Source organism: Anopheles moucheti, chromosome 2 (assembly GCF_943734755.1).
Source record: "Anopheles moucheti chromosome 2, idAnoMoucSN_F20_07, whole genome shotgun sequence".
Lineage (NCBI taxonomy): Eukaryota > Metazoa > Arthropoda > Insecta > Diptera > Culicidae > Anopheles > Anopheles moucheti.
The window spans coordinates 2,826,692-2,844,931 of NC_069140.1; the positions used below are offsets into that span (position 1 = coordinate 2,826,692).

At 44.4% G+C, this 18,240-nt stretch overlaps 5 protein-coding genes and 1 non-coding gene across 8 annotated transcripts; 2 read left to right on the forward strand and 4 right to left on the reverse strand.

Moving 5' to 3' along the window:
* Positions 1 to 5,777: 5,777 nt before the first annotated feature.
* On the reverse strand, positions 5,778 to 7,895 carry LOC128297137 (E3 ubiquitin-protein ligase TRIM37-like). Of its 2 annotated transcripts, none has more exons than XM_053032708.1 (4): positions 7,778 to 7,895; positions 6,621 to 7,697; positions 6,367 to 6,555; positions 5,778 to 6,298 (listed from the first exon to the last, which is right to left on the reverse strand). In XM_053032708.1, the coding sequence occupies exons 2-4, from the start codon at positions 7,676 to 7,678 to the stop codon at positions 6,049 to 6,051; spliced, it is 1,497 nt and encodes a 498-aa protein (XP_052888668.1). In that variant the 5' UTR covers positions 7,679 to 7,697; positions 7,778 to 7,895; the 3' UTR covers positions 5,778 to 6,048. The 2 variants fall into 2 exon arrangements, with proteins under 2 accessions (XP_052888668.1, XP_052888667.1); XM_053032707.1 differs by having other exon boundaries at positions 7,773 to 7,891.
* Positions 7,896 to 10,178: 2,283 nt separating this feature from the next.
* On the forward strand, positions 10,179 to 11,091 carry LOC128310741 (probable ribosome biogenesis protein RLP24). The gene is made up of 2 exons (XM_053047456.1): positions 10,179 to 10,356; positions 10,437 to 11,091. The coding sequence occupies exons 1-2, from the start codon at positions 10,276 to 10,278 to the stop codon at positions 10,938 to 10,940; spliced, it is 585 nt and encodes a 194-aa protein (XP_052903416.1). The 5' UTR covers positions 10,179 to 10,275; the 3' UTR covers positions 10,941 to 11,091.
* A 150-nt stretch (positions 11,092 to 11,241) lies between these two features.
* On the forward strand, positions 11,242 to 13,439 carry LOC128298765 (neither inactivation nor afterpotential protein G). The gene is made up of 5 exons (XM_053034547.1): positions 11,242 to 11,401; positions 11,462 to 11,664; positions 11,727 to 11,969; positions 12,028 to 13,226; positions 13,299 to 13,439. Exons 1-5 carry the CDS (start codon positions 11,242 to 11,244, stop codon positions 13,429 to 13,431), a joined length of 1,938 nt encoding a protein of 645 aa, XP_052890507.1. The 3' UTR covers positions 13,432 to 13,439.
* Positions 13,440 to 13,519: 80 nt separating this feature from the next.
* On the reverse strand, positions 13,520 to 13,591 carry Trnad-guc (transfer RNA aspartic acid (anticodon GUC)). The gene has a single exon. It is a non-coding gene; the product is annotated as a tRNA-Asp (tRNA).
* Positions 13,592 to 14,251: 660 nt separating this feature from the next.
* On the reverse strand, positions 14,252 to 16,358 carry LOC128298768 (stress-associated endoplasmic reticulum protein 2). 2 transcript variants are annotated; one of them, XM_053034549.1, is made up of 3 exons: positions 16,198 to 16,358; positions 15,674 to 15,741; positions 14,252 to 15,601 (listed from the first exon to the last, which is right to left on the reverse strand). In XM_053034549.1, the coding sequence occupies exon 3, from the start codon at positions 15,560 to 15,562 to the stop codon at positions 15,368 to 15,370; it is 195 nt and encodes a 64-aa protein (XP_052890509.1). In that variant the 5' UTR covers positions 15,563 to 15,601; positions 15,674 to 15,741; positions 16,198 to 16,358; the 3' UTR covers positions 14,252 to 15,367. The 2 variants fall into 2 exon arrangements, with proteins under 2 accessions (XP_052890509.1, XP_052890510.1); XM_053034550.1 differs by lacking the exon at positions 16,198 to 16,358 and adding an exon at positions 15,872 to 16,173.
* A 1,072-nt stretch (positions 16,359 to 17,430) lies between these two features.
* On the reverse strand, positions 17,431 to 18,098 carry LOC128298766 (40S ribosomal protein S23). Its single transcript, XM_053034548.1, has one exon. The coding sequence runs from the start codon at positions 18,038 to 18,040 to the stop codon at positions 17,609 to 17,611; it is 432 nt and encodes a 143-aa protein (XP_052890508.1). The 5' UTR covers positions 18,041 to 18,098; the 3' UTR covers positions 17,431 to 17,608.
* Positions 18,099 to 18,240: the final 142 nt, after the last annotated feature.

Here is an 18,240-nt window from a genome sequence, read left to right on the forward strand (position 1 = left end):
ATCATCAGATGAAGACTACCTTGGCCCCACCGGGATCGAAAGAGGAGTGCCACGATTAACACGCGCCGAGAGCAGGTGAAAGATGTCATCTCGTACAATCGAGCCACGGTTCTCGGTCGGTTCGAAAGGGAAATTTGGCCCGAGGGAGCTTCGCAGCCACATTAATCCAAACGTGCCATTTGTCAGACCTTGACGGTACAGTTGGTGTCGGCTTCATCTCGTGTCCGAGTCAAGTGCATGTCCGCGGTTACGATGAAGAAAGAGCGATACAGCGGGAAGGAGACATACGCACAGAGAAAGAGGCGAGCATGAAGAGATTGGAGAAAAAGTGTACCCAAATTAAATTCAACTTATTGCTCGAGTCACCCCAAAGCCCGCAAGCGTACGGCAATAGTGCAAGAGCGTCAAGGCCGGTGCGCAAAAGGACGGACATCGGGCACACGGTAGTCACCGATGAAACGCTCCGAGGTTCCGAGTTCAACAACAACAATCGACCACCGGGTTTTTTTTCTTCTTCTTCGAGCCAATCAAACGACCTCTCACGGTTTCGATCAATCGTGCAGGAAGTGGAATTTGGGTTTGCATTGGCAAGTGTTCCGAGTCGCAGTGTACTACCCATTCGCGAGGCACCCTGTACGTCGCATTGCATAATTACGGCGACTTCAATTGAGCGAACCGCTGAATGAGGCTTACTAATGAGCCAACCAAGCCGATGAAGTTGTCCGAATTCCGCTTCTCACTCGACACTTCTAGTGTGCGGTTCGATTGAGCGTATCATGGCACCTAGCGCCCCGGCTTGGAGGGCCCAACACCTGGGAAGAAATGGCTCTTGTCGTCGGTTTCGGAAGTCCGCCGGTGTGTTACGTTCAATCTCGCCAATCAATTAAATCACATTTCAGCCAACCAACCGCGAAGAGGGCACACTTGATAGTTCGCACGGATTAACGACCGTACGAGGAGAAGCGTCGGAAGAGAGCTTTCGTCCCGAGCTATTGAGGGGGTATTCTTTAATAATGACTATGTGAGGATCACCTTGGACAAGCGGCTAATTCTATGTTCAGCCAAATATTAAGACACTTTCTAGGGAAAATAGGACCATAATTGGATGGATGTGACCTCACCGTACAAGTTATTGAGTTGTGCAAGTACACACCGTAGTTACTCATCTAGAGATGCACTTCAAATCTCTTACCCAACTATCAAATACGACTGCAGATCGTAAGTTGGTCGTATTGCAGTGATTGACATCTATTTTAATTACCACAAATCTAGACCACCCTTTAGCAGAGCTCCAATTTGACCGAAGCCATCCAGCCATAAAACAACCCACAAGCTTATCCATCCCATCTTGTACACCTAAACGAAACTGGCGATCTTATCCGAAAGTCTTTTCATGCCTCGTCTAATTACATCTCCTCCATCTCCGCGACATTCCGCTGTTGCTCAACGGTGGCTTATAATTTCACGAACAAGTCATTAAAGAATAAATCAAATGACAGCCAGTTCGGTAAAAGAAACATAGGCAGGAGATATCTCACGCAATTATCGAGCTCAGTTTTAAAGTACATTTTTACTAATGCAATCACGAATTCCTTGTACTGTTTGGGTTATGGCTTTGCTTCTGTACCGCCGATTCAAATGGTGTATAATTTAAGCATGAATAATGCATAATAACGATACTATCTCCTATCGGACGCGGTCGCACCACTTCCTCTGGTGGGCCAATCACCACCGCCAACAGATCTTAATGATCGCGCAAGGCTTTTGGCAAACGGCAAACCTCCACCCGAACCAACCAACCAACAATACCAGTAAGGCCACCCGCAATTTCACCGGGTTCGGGTTGCACTGCTTCAAAGTGGAGAGATCGCACTGCTTCGGGATAGAGAAAATTATATCACACTATCATTCATTAACATTAGACATTACGTCAGCTTAAGCTATCTCTAAGTCCACTATTTCTTTCATCGACAAAGTCGTTCTCTTCCCGATCATGTCTTCCTCCGCCAAACGCGGACTGTCGGCGGAATTGTTTCTTTCCATTTCATCTACGGGCCGATAGTAAACTGCAAGAATTGTGGTGTCATTTTACGTTTTCCATGCTTCACGAGTTTCACCGCGTACGGTATGGGTGCTTATGCACATCCTCTCGCGATCCTCTGCCGCTGGCGGGAAATGGAACAATAATAAAGCTAAGAGCGAAAGGAATGAACAAAAAAAACTAGATCTTCCAACCCCACAGAAGAATGCACGGCTCAGAAATACAATCATCGAGATCGTGCCACCACCGTTCGGTAAGACAAATCGCTTTTATTCCATTCCGCAACGGTGGTAAAGCGTGTGCTCGATCCGTTCGTGTACGTTCGCGCCCCATCGCTGGGCTTTAGCAAAACCATAATTATTTCGAACTGGTTTTTTTGTTTGCTTTATTGTGGAGGCGTTTTTTTTCGAGTCAGAAAGAAAATGAAAGGTGGAAAATATGTTCACGGTGGGTGATTAAAGCTGGAAAAGCTTGTAGCTCAAAGAAGGAACGTGATGTTCTATTGAAGTAATAAACAATAAATGTACGTACTAGAACAGCACAAATTTCATGAAATAATACACTTTTCTTCACAATTGGGTCTGTTAAAAATAGCACCTTTTCAACCCTATTTTGTACATAAAACGAACATCAAACAAATCCATTACTAAACCACTAAACCACTGAAGCTCACAGGCGAAAGTTCCTTTCCTTCGACGACGTTAGAAAATTAAAGTAAACATTGAAAACACCAGACAACAAGAGCGAAACAATTCCAATTGACGAAAGGTAAAAACAATACACCTTCAAGTACTGATGGAACATGGTATTTCTTATTTAACCCTTCAAGTGCATGTGTTTGACAGTCTCTCTACAGTGAAGAGTAACGATTCCACAAATCCTTAAGTCTGCATTGGAGAGAATTTGATAAAGGACAACTGTTGTATCTTCACCTTTGAAATTTCGCCTACTTCCTGTAATTTAAACTACTCAGCAACATTTGGCAGGCAGCATTCTTGTTTATTTCAATGTCAAAAATAATCAAGGACCAGAGATCACACTAACGATCAACGATGAATATTAAAAAAGGGATACGAAACAATGACCAAAAATTTTAATACTTCAAGTATGAGCATGCAAGGGTTTTCCCAGTACCATTCGCAACGGAACACATTGAACCTCAACCACAAACACTCGCACACACGAGCTGAATGCAATCAACACTGGGTCTGTAGGGCAGCAGGCGAATGGGGCATCCCGTTGGGCAGAAAGTGATAGTCACAAAGCCCTCTAACGATGCACAATTGTGCAGTTTACGGCTGTGAATGCGTATTAGCGGACCTACCTGGCGCGCTATTAGGCAACCGGTGGCAATCTTTAATCGAAACCCGTCACCCTTTTATCCTCCCGCCCAGCGCACAGTAGCAGCACCGTAATCGGTTGTGTGAAAAAGATCTTCCCAATTAATTTCGTCCATTGATTTCGGTGTACCAACATTTTTTGGGAATCGGACCGTGTCCGGCGTGCGAGAAACAGGAAAAGTGCTTTAAATGAAACGAACGCACTTTGCATCCTTCAAAGAATCGGTTCGTTCACCGCCGTTCAAGGCTGTGGGATTAAAATCTCCGTACCGTTTGGTTGCTTTTAAAAGCCTGAACGGTTTAATGGTTTTATGGAATATTGCGATTCCTTTTTTTCGCACCTTCCGCACAGACACATTTCAAACATCATTCGCCATTGGTTGGTCGAAAAATGGTTTGATTGGCAGCGTGCAGCGAACGAAACTGAAGAAGCCTAAAACAAAAGACATCAATGCGTTGGAAGCAGAGGTTCGTCGCTTTGAGTGACGTGACGCAAAGCCCATGTCTCTAACCTATTTTCAATGATAGAAATAATCCTTGAACATCCCAAACTAACAAATCTATTGACTTTTCGCTATTCACTAACAGTGTGACTCACTGTAAACTCAGGCTAGTTGAACGTTGTGCAAAGGTACTACCAACATGCGAATTTATGCACCTTGTGTGATAAGGCTATCGATGCCACTCATCGTATTCCGTTAATTACCAACCAACATCTTCCAACCTGAAGCGAACAAGGTTCCGTTTCTGCTTTTTTGCGTTTGAAATTCCCTTTTTTCGCTTAATTTTCCCTCGCCGGGGCAAGCAAAAAAAATATGCGAAGGTAACACTCCGATCATGGGTGATCGCGAGTGAAGACAGTTTTATTCCATTCCTGGCAGAGTGAATGGCAAATGGTGGAAGAAGACAACCAGAATAAAACAAAAACCTTTAAAACGATAGCCTAGTATCGTCTGCTTCATGTAGGATCGTTAATTTTATTACGCATCCCCTGTCCGCTAAACTTGCGGATAGGTCAGTATACCTCGTCTTGGTGGTGTAGATAAAAGCAGCGCGAGCTTTTCTATCAATCAGCCTCAGTTAAGTCTGTCTAACTAACGGAACGGTTTTTAAACTCTCGCTCACTTTCAAACGGCCATTCGGCCATATTCCCAAGGGGGACTGTTTTAAAAGCCCAGGCCATTCTCCGCAGGTGGTAATGGTACGAAGCATAATTATGTCACACCGGCACTTTCGACCGCGCATTGAATCCGGGCTCGAAATGGAACTGCGACGTTAAATGATAGAAATTACTTCTAATTGAAGTTGCAATTGTAACTGCGATGGTGAAATTACTTTTTAGCACTACTAAACATATTTTATTTAAATTGACATAATAACAGCGCGCCTAGGCGTACAAGTTTTGTAAAGAGTTTAATGCTTCTTGTACAAGGGTGAAAGGTTTGTTTTATCGTCTTATCTGTTAATAAACCTCCTGCAGTGTCAACATCATAAGGGTCATCTTTTTGCGCATCTGCCATACGCATCCTGTGTCACCTTCGTCAGACATTCCATTTTTGATCATGTTTTTCTCATCCTCTTCCGCATCAACTCCCCTCTCCAGAGTGCACTGAATCGAAAGAAGCTACTGCTTTGGTCCACTTCCGCGTTCTTCATCTTCAATTCCCATTTCGCCCACACACACCAACCAATTGCTCAGTAGATTCCATCATCCCACCCCATCGATGATCATGATCACAATGAAATTACTTGCCAAACAGCGACCAACACACACCAAATAACGCGAATCCGGCTCCTTTCACGAACGACGATTATGATAATCGAACCATCTTCAGCGCAACCTTCACCGGCACTCGAACAGAACAGGTTGGCCCGGTTGCGTATGTGATGATCTCGCCAAAGGTTTTTCCTTCCTCCCTAGAGCCCTCCCCGCTCCGCCCCACAAGATCCCGTCTCTGTAAATGGGGGAACATGTCCAGCTTCCAAGACAAGCCCGACTGATTGCAATGATCGCACCGAGGAAGAGTACTCGCGAAATTACCAACGTGCTACGTTAGTGGTAGCACTTGTGGTGTCGCATGCTAGCTGGGAGTGGGAAATCCGTGGCAAGAAACGGTACCCAAAAACCACACACGCGTCGACGGGATGGCAGGCCGGTGGTCAAGCCGCAAATCAAAGACACTTTGGCAACGACCCCATCACCGAGTGATTACTTTTACTTTTTCTTACCGTCGGCGAAACATTGGATTGGATCGATGTTGTTGTGTCGTACTGGTTTGCGTGGAGAACAGCGTAACATCATAACAATAAATATGTTTTTATACCCCTTGTTTCCCTTGCGCTTTTCGTAAGGCGCACCTGCTAGAGAACCACACTGGGAGAGTTATGCACTGTTTATGGACCTTTTATTTGAGTCTTAAAACAATGACGCATAGACATATTTGCTTATTTCACCATCAGTCTTTCTGGAGTTTCTAACACAATTGGTAAAATGTTTCATAAAACAATGACAAGTTCCACTCTCTTTGTAAACTATTTGTAAAATGTTCGAACTAAGTTTGACAAGCTTCACAACATTATCACACAATCATCACACTAGAACGCGCTAAAGGATTTTAAACCTAATGGCAGTAAATTCTACGAGATTATCCTTGTTCGCTTTCCCACTCATTGTTCACTCAAAGACTCATCAGCATCTAGATCGAGCTGTGCGTCAGTGGGCGAACATGGCCGTATGTTGTACAGCAACTCCAGCGAATCGTTATCGCGCACATAGTTTTTCTCCAGTATCGTGGTGAGCGTCACGAAATCGCGCAAACCCCAGCCCTTCTGCGGTGTTCTGTCAAAGTACTGGCGAATGGTCTTACTGATGGTCAGCTCCGGATCGAGATGTATCAGCTGGAACGTACATTCCATCCTAAAGTTGGGAAGTTCACACAAAGTTAATCCATTTCTTCAAAGGGTGCAAGGAACACTGGTACATACCAGCAAGGACTTCCATTTACCAACTCCAAATAGATCCCGAAGTGATCCTCCGAGATCACACACCACGCCATGATGCGCCACGTGCGCCCCAAACAGTCCGAAAACTCATTCGAATACACCTTGTTGTCGTCGAACGTGGAAAAGTTATGCACTACGAAGATACCGGTCTCAAAGAGGTGCGGAATTTCACTGCAAAACGAAAGGTGTCGGGTGAGTGTTTCATAAATGACCAAAATGACGGACCAAAAACTCACATTTTTAAGTTGGCCGGCACACGAAGCTGCTTAAAATCCTTTATCGGATTCATGCGGATCGCATTGCAAACGCTGAGAATGTTCGACTTCATCTGTATGAGCTCCGGCTTGCTGCAGAGCGTCATTTCGCAACGCATGGTTTGGACCTTGAGGTCGATATCTTCCATTTCGTTCAGCAGACTGTCCTGATGGGCACGCAGCTTCGTCAGCTTCTCCTCTTCCTGCCGATCGAGACTCTTCAGTGCGGTCACCATGATCGCTTCCAGCTCCTTGTGCTTTACATGCTTTACCCGCCCGATCAGCGCTACGTTGCGATCGATCTTGCTGATCAGTACCTCTAGCTTGTCCCGATAGTGCACTACCTTTTCCAGCTCGTTGTTCAGCACATCCACGTGCTGCTCGTAGGTCACGTGCAGTGCCTTGAACGTATGGTCCCGGTGTCGTCCCTCCGTGACATCCGTAGCGCATACCTCACAGATGCACTGCTTACACGTGGAACAGTAGAAGTTTACTATTTTACCGTGCATCGAACAGAGCTCGTTAGCCGTCGTTCCAGGCTCCGTATTGCCTGCCTGTTTCACCAGCTGCATGTCTTCGGCATCGGAAGCGCTTAACGTGCGCAGCTTCTGCTGCAGCTTCTGAATATCATCGAACCAACGCACCTTCACTAGCTGATCTAGCTGGAGCACAATCTTACAGTTCGGACAGCTTTGGCTAATGCCCGAATCGAGCCACTCCCCGATACAATCGTAACAGTACAGCTTCGAACACTGAGGGCACAGGTGAGGATCGTCCAGCCTGCCAAAGCAGATCGTACACTTGAAGATGTCATTGATATGGGAGAGAACATGATGCCGCGAGGTGGAGCATGTGGGGAGTTGCAGTGCCGACGAGGGAACGGAAGTGCTGGACGTTGTCGGAATGTTAGACACGGTTGAACAGTTCGTGCCGACGGCAAACGACGTGGAAGAGGAGGATGAGGAGCATGGAATGGACGATGAATGCGATGAAGTCCCGTGCCGGCGGGACTCGTCACTTCTATTGCCCGAGCTGGCCATACTAATCAGAGAAAAATCACTGCAAATAAACCAAAAAGCGTCCGAATATTAATCTTGCTTTGGTGTAGTTTGGTGTATGCGAAGCTCATCATACTCAACAAATGAACGATGCATTGGTTATTTAAAAGTCGTAAACCGTTTCTTCACTATTTAACAAACATTAGCACACACAACAAGCGTCCATAGTATGGAGACCACCGCAGACAACTAAAATGGCAACTGATAATGATGCGCTTATCTCACGCAAATGGTCATCGAACCTTCATCTCATTACGTATCGTTATCGAACTGGCAAGTATTGTGCTATAAAAGCTCAGATTTAGATATGCGAGGTAAGCGATAACTTAGTTAATTCGACTTTTACGAAATTAGCTCGAGCAGGGCAGCACACAAATAAAATAATGTTGCTTCTTTATGCCTTCTGTTTGAACCACAAAATGTCACTAATGAGACTCACCCAGATGTGCTATGATACAGATCAAGGTCTTGACGAGCTATTCATTTTAACAAGACATCTCCACCGAAAGACAATTTCATTGCCTGGTGAAGTACATTGTCATGCAAATTGTACCGAATACAGTAAGCTAGGTGTATACAAGTACTGTAGTTAAACAATCAGTGCATGAACGCTGCTAAATGTGTCTCTTAAGCTCGCACAAGCAATTATGTTGAGAAACAATCCCATTTGGCAATTTGCAGCGAAACATCCCTTTGAAGGTAAAGTTGATGTCAATGCCGCATGCTTGCAACTTTAATAGCACCCAGAGCCCGCATTGAACTAACCTTAGGTGTGTTCTGCTCTTTTCTTGTTAGACCACATGTCAGTACTATATGTTTTTTAATAATAATAATTCCAAACGGTTGGTTTTTAATCAACCATTTTCCATTTTAACCTTTACACGAAATATTCATTGAATGGAAACTCAAACCGTTGGTGGATTAATTAAGTGAAACTCCCCCGTAAATTCGTGCAATACTTCTGTCTGGCAACGTCCGTATTTACAGTGAGCAACGTGTTGCAAAAAACTCACAGCAAGAAACAAAGAGATGCGCGGATCATTACGGCTTCGCGTCACGAAACCTTCCCACTTCCCACTTTCGCTGTCAACGAGTGAGATAAACTGTGCACTGTACCACCCGGTTTGTCGGTTTATTAGCATTTTCTCACTAAATACAGACGAAAGAGAAAAATGCTGTTTCCCGTAGCAATTATAATGCATTTTAATGTTTCTTCTAAAACTGTTACCACGATCAATATTCGTTGTTGTTAGACACGTTACGTTGGCATAGAACCAGTTACACTCACGGTTCATTTCCGGGATTTTCCGGCACATTCCCCGATCACTTTATGCTGCAACACACAAACATTGGTTTAGCAAATAGTTGCACATAATATCCCACATCCACAACGAACCACACGGCGAATATACATGGATTGGCTAATTTTATCAACTGTTCAACTGGCTCATGTGGTCGCAATGTGTTCAACCGAATGTTTATGCTGCTGCATGCTTACACACGTGTACGAGCTACCCTTTTGTGATTGAATTTTCACACCAATACACATGTACCATTAAACGGATTCAGACTGTTTTTCCTAACCACAAGTTCATGGCCCAAGTGCAACAATCTCTCAGGTATTCACCAGTGTTCTGTTAGATCGGTATTTCTGGAGTTGGAATATACAGACGACTGAAGATCATTCACTAGTATTTGAGCTTACCTAATAGTACAATTATATTTATTTGAAAACTAGCACGCGATTCTTGAATCTATACACTGCTTCTAATCGCCACTCTCGTTAGTGCTCCCGCGGTGCGAATAACAGAATCAATCCAATTTGATTCCCTAACAATCGTCACTAAAACACGACGGTCGTGCGTTGAACATCTTCTACCCATACCATGATGGTATCTTGGCACGTCTCAGTTGTGTTCTTTTTTAGCTCTTTTAGCACGATAACTCAGCGTATATTCACGCACGACTTTAATATAGACTTCTTTGTTGTACGGGAAGGCGATTGGCAATGGGATATTCTGTGTACAGCTGCATACAGCCGTTACATTAGCATCGAGAAGCGCCACAAAGGTTGCGATACAACGTTCGAAAGGTTTCTTTAGATTTCTATTTAATGTATCTTTTTCTGGAATCAAAGATTAGGAATTACAACAAATTAAATAAACCTCCAAAAAGCATGATGCGATAAATTTGAATCACTGACTGTCATTAGTGTACCCAACAATAGATGGCGCTGCTAATACAGAGTAATAAATTAGATGAACAAAATCCAATATAAATACATTTCATTGAGTTAAAATATTGTTTAAACCAGTGCAAGGCATGTAATGTACGTTTGTAATCATTTTTACGCTCAAAATTTCAATTTAATTCCTTTTATTTTGGATCAACTGACACTGGTATCGTCAAAATACGATTCAACATGGCGTGCGCAATCCGTCGTACACCAGCCTGGTCTTTCGCACAGTCCTTTTTGACAGCAACAACACGCGTTTTCAGTCGGCGTGAATGTTGAAGCAGAAGTTTTAACAAAAATTAGTCAATATTTCTGTTAACAACGTTCTAAATACGCCGTAACAATGCGTATTGAGACGTGTTTCTTCTGCTCGAACAAAATCTATCCCGGGCACGGGATGGTTTTCGTTCGCAACGACTGTAAGGTGAGTGAAGTCGTTTGTTTACCCTAAAACCATATCCGCTCTAATCCGTGTTGCTTTTATTTGCTGCGCCACATCCGTAGGTATTTCGCTTCTGTCGCTCCAAATGCCGTCGTGCGTTCAACAAAAAGAAGAACCCGCGCAAGATCCGCTGGACCAAAGCGTACCGCAAAACGAACGCAAAGGAGTTGACCGTCGATCCGAGCTTCGAGTTCGAAAAGCGTCGCAACGTACCGGTGAAATACGATCGCGAGCTGTGGAACAAAACGATCGAGGCGGTGAAAAAGATCACAGAAATCAAACATCGGCGCGAGTGTCACTTCGTTATGGAGCGTCTGCGAAAGGCGCGCGAGTACGAGATTCACCGCGACATCGTGGACGTGCAGAAGAACATTTCCCTGATCCGGTCACCGGCCATCGGACTGAAGGAGCGTCGTGCGAAGGAGGAGGCGCAAGAGTCGGCCCTGCTGATGGACGTAGAAGCAGAGGAGGAAGAGGAAATCCAGTACGTCGACGCCCGCAAGCTCGAAAAGCAGCTCGAAGAGTCGGCCGCTTTCGAGGATGATGAGGAAATGCTTCGTGCGTAATAGGATGTGTGTATGTGTGCCGCTTCGTTCGTTAAGGATTAGAATGTAAGGAAGATATAAAACACGTTGTAAAAAAGAAACAAAGCTCCTGCGCAAATGTGTGGAAAGATTGAAGGCAATAAAGCTGTTTCCACAGACTGTAAAACAACAAACCAACAAAACTAATGTAGTAAAAATAGCTCTAGTCGGCATGTTTTACGCGCGTAATAGGATTAAAGTTATCGACCAGACTTGGTCGTCGCCGTCGCAAACCGAAAAACACATTACCATTAGGTCAGTATCAAGTGGACAACTGGGCAGGATGGGCTGTTTTAAGAAATTGGTGCTTGTTTCGCTCGTGACCGCCGTACTGTTTTGTAGTGCCTTACTTTTGCTGTGGATATGGCTTGGGATGGAAACGATTCCCAATCAAATTCGCGATCCACACATCCTTCGCGAGCGATCCTTCGACTACATTATCGGTAAAGTATATCATTTAGAGGAACTTCTATCAACTGAAACAATAATGACGCCTTTTCTAGTGGGTGCTGGAACGGCAGGATGTGTGTTGGCTAATCGACTTTCCGAAAATCCGAACGTTACCGTCTTGCTAATAGAAGCTGGCGATACATTCGGCGCAGCTTCAATTATCCCACTGATAAGTACCGCAATGCAGGGCACCAAGTACGATTGGGCACTCCGGACGACACCTCAGAAATATTCTTCGCACGGTTTAGGTAACAATGTAAGTTACGGTGCTCGTTATCGTTATCAAACCGAAAATGAACAATGGCGGAACACTTACAGCAACAACTCTTACCACGTGGCAAAGGATTAGGTGGATCGGGACAAATCAACTACATGCTACATTTTACGGGCATTCCGGAGGATTTTGAGCGTTGGGAACAGTTAGGTGCACGTGATTGGAACTGGCACGCGATGAAACCTTACCTGGATAAACTGAACCATCCGGGTGTGATAACCGATCAGCATGATGATGACGACATTCAGGACTGCAAACAGGAGCTTACTGGCGAGGAGTTGTATGAGGTAAGAGAGCACAATAATAGGATTAACGTACAAAAAATAACCTTTCTTCTAATTTTAGGCAAACAACCACTACACATCGATTTTGTCGGACAATGATAAACACACAAACATTAACTTTTGCGCCCCGAAGGTTTCTTCGCGAAAAGGACACTTTTCCACCGAGAATAACGGTTTACACATAACGGAGGTTAACACTCGAGACTCTCTCTTGGCAAAAGTGTTTACAGAGGCACCGCAAGAACTTGGCCAAAAGTATCACTTCCGACCCGCCCGGTACACTATTCGAAATGGCATCCGTTGGAGTAGCTACCACGCTTATCTACGACCAGCTTTCGGTCGTCCTAATTTGTCCATTCTCACATCATCCTCTGTCGCAAAGGTCCTTTTCGATGACACCAATCGAGCCAAGGGTGTAATGGTGCTCGGCACAGGTCAACAAACGGTTAATATCACTGTCGGTCGTGAAGTGATCCTTAGTGCTGGTGCGTTACACACACCACAGCTTCTGAAACTGTCCGGCATTGGGCCGAAACTCGAACTACAACGACACGGCATCCATCTGATACACGATTCGCCTGCCGTAGGTCAGAATTATTTCGACCATCTCAATCTGCCGCTGTTTGTGAGCATCAACGCCACGGCAAGTGTAACGATGGATAAAGTTTTATCGCGCGAGACGATCGTACAGTATCTTAAGCACGGTCAAGGCGTTTTGGCTACAACGGCCATCGCTGGTATTGGAGGTCCGCACCATGGGCAGTATGGGATCATTCTTTTCGGGATGGGCAGTGTCGATGAACAAGCGTTACGCCACGTGTCTAACATGAAGCAGGACACGTTTCGTGCGTTTTTCCCTTCCTTCCAAAATACCAGCCAGGAAGGGTTCTTATTTCTAAGCACTTGCCATCAACCGTCCAGCCGTGGTGCAATCTTTCTTCGCGATCGTCACATCGACAGTGTACCGTTTTACAATCCCAACTACCTCAAAGATCGGGCCGATATTGAGTGCATGATCAAAGCGATCCGACTGGCGGCGCGTACGGTTCGAACGGATGCATTCCGCCGGATCGGTGCACATCTACACTGGCCGGCTATAAAACGCTGCTCGAACTTTGGACCACCGGTAAACAGTTCGGAGGAACCGTCGGATCGGTTTCTGGAGTGTCTTCTGCGAACTACGGCACTGACCGGGCATCATCCTGGTGGAACGGCCGCTATAGGACGACACGGCGAAGCTGTAATTGACAATCAGTTAAGGTCAGTATCGACAATATTACATGGACTTGCTATTCCAAACAATGAACACTGCTTTTATGGTATTTTAAACAGAGTTTACGGAGTGCATGGATTGCGTGTCGTTGATGCAAGCGTGTTTCCAGCACCTGTATCCGGAACACCGAACTCGGTGGTGATTGCAGTCGCTGAGAAGGGAAGCGAATTAATAGTGCAAAATGGTAGTTAATAGAAGGCTTTTTAAAATGCATATATGTATTGAATAAGATGTACTTTTGATTAATAAAAGAAAAAATGCGAAAAAAAAGTTTTTCTCTCTCCCCGACGGGGAATCGAACCCCGGTCTCCCGCGTGACAGGCGGGGATACTGACCACTATACTATCGAGGACATGTCAGGAGCCGTGTTCAAAGCTCCTAACATTAACACTGTGCGTGACTAGCACGGTTTGCGATGGATGCGTTATCGACTCGCAAACACCTTCTATCACTTCTTACAACGAAAAAAGATCATTGAACCAAATCTTCTAATTAAAATCAATGAAAGGAAATTAACTACATTTTACAGCTTTGCTTCTACATGTTGAGAGTAATCTTTTTATAATAAAATCAATTATCAAATAGCAATGCACCGCTTTACATCATAAAATGATTTAAACGAAACTACAAAAACCCAAATTATCACTCATTCCCCAATAACGATCCATGCTGTGCTGTAGATATGGTGGCAGACGTATGAGAGCAGAAGTTCAATATGCTATCATCGTTACGCAGTCAATAAAACCCACTTCATCCTGTTGCTGCGTAGATGTACGGGAATTGGCTCGAATGTTTTTCAATGTCAACGACACTCGAAGGAGATAAGGTGGCTGGCTATGTTTGTGAACTGCGCCATCGTTTGCTAAAATAGGCTCCAATTGAACTCCCTGGAATGTGGTGTAATACACGTCTTGTTGATGCAGGTGTAACAAAAACCTGATCTCGCGGTGTAACCTGAGGCGTAAATTCTTGGTTTCGGAGATTATTTCAGAATAAAAAAAAGACAGTAGAGTAGCAGTAGTTTTCACATTGATAATATATAATTTTCACCAAATTAGTTTTGTCAGTTTTTGAGTGCTTCACTGCTTAATGTATACCATTACTTCAATGTTCCTGCGATCGCGGTTTCGCATCGAAAGTATACGAAAAAGGAGTTGTCTCAGTGTAATCGTGTGAAGGGGGATATTTATTTTTACGCGATTCGTATTGTTTTGGGTTATGCTTATCCACAGTGCTGCATTTACTTCATCGCACGCGATACGTCCGACCTTGGTCTAGAAAAAGCAACGTTGTTGGTCTTTTTAGATTCGGGAATTATCTGCTTCTGCTTCGATGCAATGACAGGTTTCACTCGGGGGCTCGATCCTTTAAGGCTTAGATCGCGCATGTGATGTGGCAGGCAAGGCTTTTGCGTCGTTTTGTTTCTCTGTTTACATATTTCCCACACCTACCATCTGCGTACACGCAGAAGGTTCTGGAGTTAATAAACTGCATCATTCGTTTAATCTATCTGCACCTGACATCCAGGGCGTGGAATTGTGCGAAATGTGTTTTTGAAAGATCTGTTCACTTTTTCTCTCGACCAAACGCCTTTTTCCTCCAATAAGCAATGCATTCCTGCTTCCGTTCTTGAATAGGCAGAGTTGGAAAAGCATATAAGGAAAACTTTGAATTAATCTAACGGCAAAGACGTTGTTTACATCATACTCGAGCGCATAGCCTTCACAAGGTCAAAGCTATCCAAACAAACAAACAAAATTCGTATCAGTCAGTGCATGGAAGAACCTTCCAACATAGAGTCACATCACAATATTTTACAAACAGAGACAGACATAATTTACAACAAAAAGGTTACACCAACCAATCTTGGGGGGAAACGCGGTATCCGAAGCAGCGCAAACGCTTTGGAAACACGTAAACTAAAACAATACCTTAACACTCTTCGCGGCCGATCCGGCCCCATTCGGCGAGCTCATAAATGTGGGAATGGAAATCAAATCGAGCGTATAGAAAAAAAAGCGAAAAATCGCGTTTCCTCATAAAAAATAGAGGAAATGCGACAAGAGAACAAACGGTTTCATCGCAATTTGGCTGGCAAATCGATCGGTTGCGAGATCGATCGCCCCGCTTATGCTATACGAATCGACTGAATGATCTGGAATATCGCCGAACCGCACACGACAAAGATGAACAGCGCCAGCAGCCACGGTCCAACCGGATACTTTTCCTCGGTGTTCTTCGACGATTTGGGCACGTTGCCACGCATCGTGATGTTCTTGCTTGCCTTCTCGTTGGCAATGCGGATCCGCTGCTGTGGGGCCATCGTTCTGTTTTGCTGGTGAGGTGTTATCGGCTGTGAACACTACGAGAGAAGAGAGAACATGTGTCAGGAAATGCACCATTGCTAAGATGTGTGTTTACGATGATAACATACCTAAATCCGGAAATGTTGTATGCGTTGCTGAGGCGCTTTTGCTAACAGCAGTAGGCTATGGTTTGTATCTGTTGGAAAGCGTGAAGAAAGTGTAAAAGAATATGCTTTGTAGATTCGTTAAGCATACAAAAATGGTCACTATTAACTAAACTGCAACTAAATGATTCTTTCCACCATTCGCACTTTCCATTCGCATACCACGTAGTACACCCGCGCCTGTCGCTTATTGACTTTCTTGTTATGAAGAAAAAACTGATTCGACGTGGCGCACGTGTAGACTCGTTTTCAATGAAAGGTTTTTCACAAAAATACTTTAAACGACGGTTGTTTGATTACGTTCTGCGTAGGAAGTAATTAAATGTTTTTGGAGAATGGCAATCCAGCCGATCGAGCGAAAGTGGGCTACCAGTTGGGTTGGGGAGGACGGAAACGGTTCCTTTGCTTACACACAAAAGATTGAGAACACTCGCGAAAGTTCGACTGAAGTGTTTGATTTCGGTAGCTCACCGAGTGGGATCACTTACTGAAACTGACTTGACGCCGGGACACTTCCAAGCAAATAGAGGTCGCAATTTTTTGGTCTAGGCTCTTGTTTCGTTGTGAAAATGCCGAAAATGAAACAAGCAAATGCGACGTGGCGACGAAGAAAATACACACACCATGACACGTAGCTCTATGTGCACTGCGATGTATCTAGCGGTCTGATGCGCGTGACAGTTACGAATTAAAGCTGTAGTGTGAAAAATGCATTGTGGTTGCAATGCTTAACGAGTGTTACTGCATATACGATGCAAAGTAGTAAAATATCAAAGAAAATTGATGATCATTTTAGTTTTCAGTATTTTCCAATGAATATTATAATAACTCCATCCCAAAACACATCCGCTCTATACACCTCGAACAACCTCTTCATACCAATTGGCATTCAAGCAAAAATGCCAGTTTGTTTCTCATTCAAGACAACACGGTACAGTGGAGTTCTTTTTCCTCATTTTCTTTGGAAATTCAGGCCCCACAATCATTTTGTTATTTTGCTGCAAGCAAAACAATGCATGATAATCAATTGGATTCATTAAATTCAATACATATTCTGCTCACAAAGAGCACCGATGGAAACTAACTGGTTTATCTAACTCTGAAAATAGAACACGGGGTGGCAATGTTTCATGCTTGGTTGTTTTTAATTGAGGAAGCTACCTTGAAAAGAAGTTATATTTGATACACCAGCGGATAGTTATTAAATAGAAAAAGTAAACTATGCAACACATCTATGATTGTTTAGCGCCCCGTGGTGGTGAACTTTTACAGGGAACCAGTAAAACGTTGTTAAACATAGGTACTGCTGGGTTCTTACCGGCTAAAACCTCCTCGTACCTTCACAACCGCTCCAAGATCGAAATAAATCCAGATTGAATGAAATGATAATGTTCAATTTTAGTCTACAAATTGGTTCATAAACAATACCCGGGAAACCCTCGAAGTGTTGCTGTCGGTTACTGATGTGATTACTATCGCTTGATGTTACTGTTTTGTTTCCGTCTGGCATATCACCTTAGTTAGGTTAATGTACGACTCCATCTACTTGTTAACCACCCCTTGAGTATTTGTTTTACTTTGTTTACATTCGATTCGACAAAACCTTGTGCACGAAGAGTATCCTGAAAAAATGATCAAATCGTTCCATAAGTTAAATCTACAAGTCAACAAATTTCTCAATATCACAACGGCCAATAACACAGTGATGGATATACACTTCATTTACGAGGTACAAGATCCTTCCAGGCAGCTTGTATTTCTTCCTTTTTCGCACTTGGCTTACATTAATCGAATCCTTGTCCTGGCAACTGGTCCGTCACACCGGTGGAAAATTAATGACCATCCATAGCCATCGACCCGCTCTGGACCAGATCCATCGCAACCTTCCTTCATTTCAGCTTACGAACGCGGACGCTCCTTCTTCTCCTTGTACAGAGCCAACAGCGAAACGTTGGCCACCTTCACTACCTTGAAACGGACTCCGGGAATATCACCGACGGCGTGACCCTTACGACCGAAACCGGCAACTAGCACCTCGTCGTTCTCCTCGATGTAGTTCAGACAACCGTCCCGGGGCACGAATGCGGTGATCTTCTTGCCGTTCTTGATGAGCTGCACACGGACGCACTTGCGGATGGCGGAGTTGGGCTGCTTAGCTTCGACGCCGACCTTTTCCAGCACGATTCCCTTGGCGTGAGAGGCTCCGGCGAACGGGTTGGACTTCCAACGGGTACCCAAATGGGCCTTCTTGTAGTCCTTATCCGCCCAGCGCTGATCGCGCCGGTGTCGGATGTGTTTGCGGGCGGTACGAATTCCACGTGGTTTACCCATATTAAATGGCGTCTGAACCGAACGAAAACTTGCGACGAAAAGAGCTCGCAATGCGTTGACAGCAGCCAAAGGGAACCCGCTTTACGTTTATCGAAATGATGACAGCTTGACGGATGTCGCCCAAGGTAGCTAGGGGTCATTGGAGATGGTTTATATCGGGAAATGTAAAAACATTTTTCCCGAGATGGGGTACACGCAAT

Bases quoted from the DNA above. Each gene is read 5' to 3' on its own strand.
- LOC128297137 (XM_053032707.1), bottom strand. From the start codon at position 7,792: ATGCATCGTTCATTTGTTGA. The intron at 7,698-7,772 runs GTATGATGAGCT...GTTTATTTGCAG, and splicing joins ATGCATCGTTCATTTGTTGA to TGATTTTTCTCTGATTAGTA. The intron at 6,556-6,620 runs GTGAGTTTTTGG...TTCGTTTTGCAG, and splicing joins GTGCCGGCCAACTTAAAAAT to TGAAATTCCGCACCTCTTTG.
- LOC128310741 (XM_053047456.1), top strand. From the start codon at position 10,276: ATGCGTATTGAGACGTGTTTCTTCTGCTCGAACAAAATCTATCCCGGG. The intron at 10,357-10,436 runs GTGAGTGAAGTC...CCACATCCGTAG, and splicing joins TCGTTCGCAACGACTGTAAG to GTATTTCGCTTCTGTCGCTC.
- LOC128298765 (XM_053034547.1), top strand. From the start codon at position 11,242: ATGGGCTGTTTTAAGAAATTGGTGCTTGTTTCGCTCGTGACCGCCGTA. The intron at 11,402-11,461 runs GTAAAGTATATC...CGCCTTTTCTAG, and splicing joins ATCCTTCGACTACATTATCG to TGGGTGCTGGAACGGCAGGA. The intron at 11,665-11,726 runs GTAAGTTACGGT...GAACACTTACAG, and splicing joins CGCACGGTTTAGGTAACAAT to CAACAACTCTTACCACGTGG.
- LOC128298768 (XM_053034549.1), bottom strand. From the start codon at position 15,562: ATGGCCCCACAGCAGCGGATCCGCATTGCCAACGAGAAGGCAAGCAAG.
- LOC128298766 (XM_053034548.1), bottom strand. From the start codon at position 18,040: ATGGGTAAACCACGTGGAATTCGTACCGCCCGCAAACACATCCGACAC.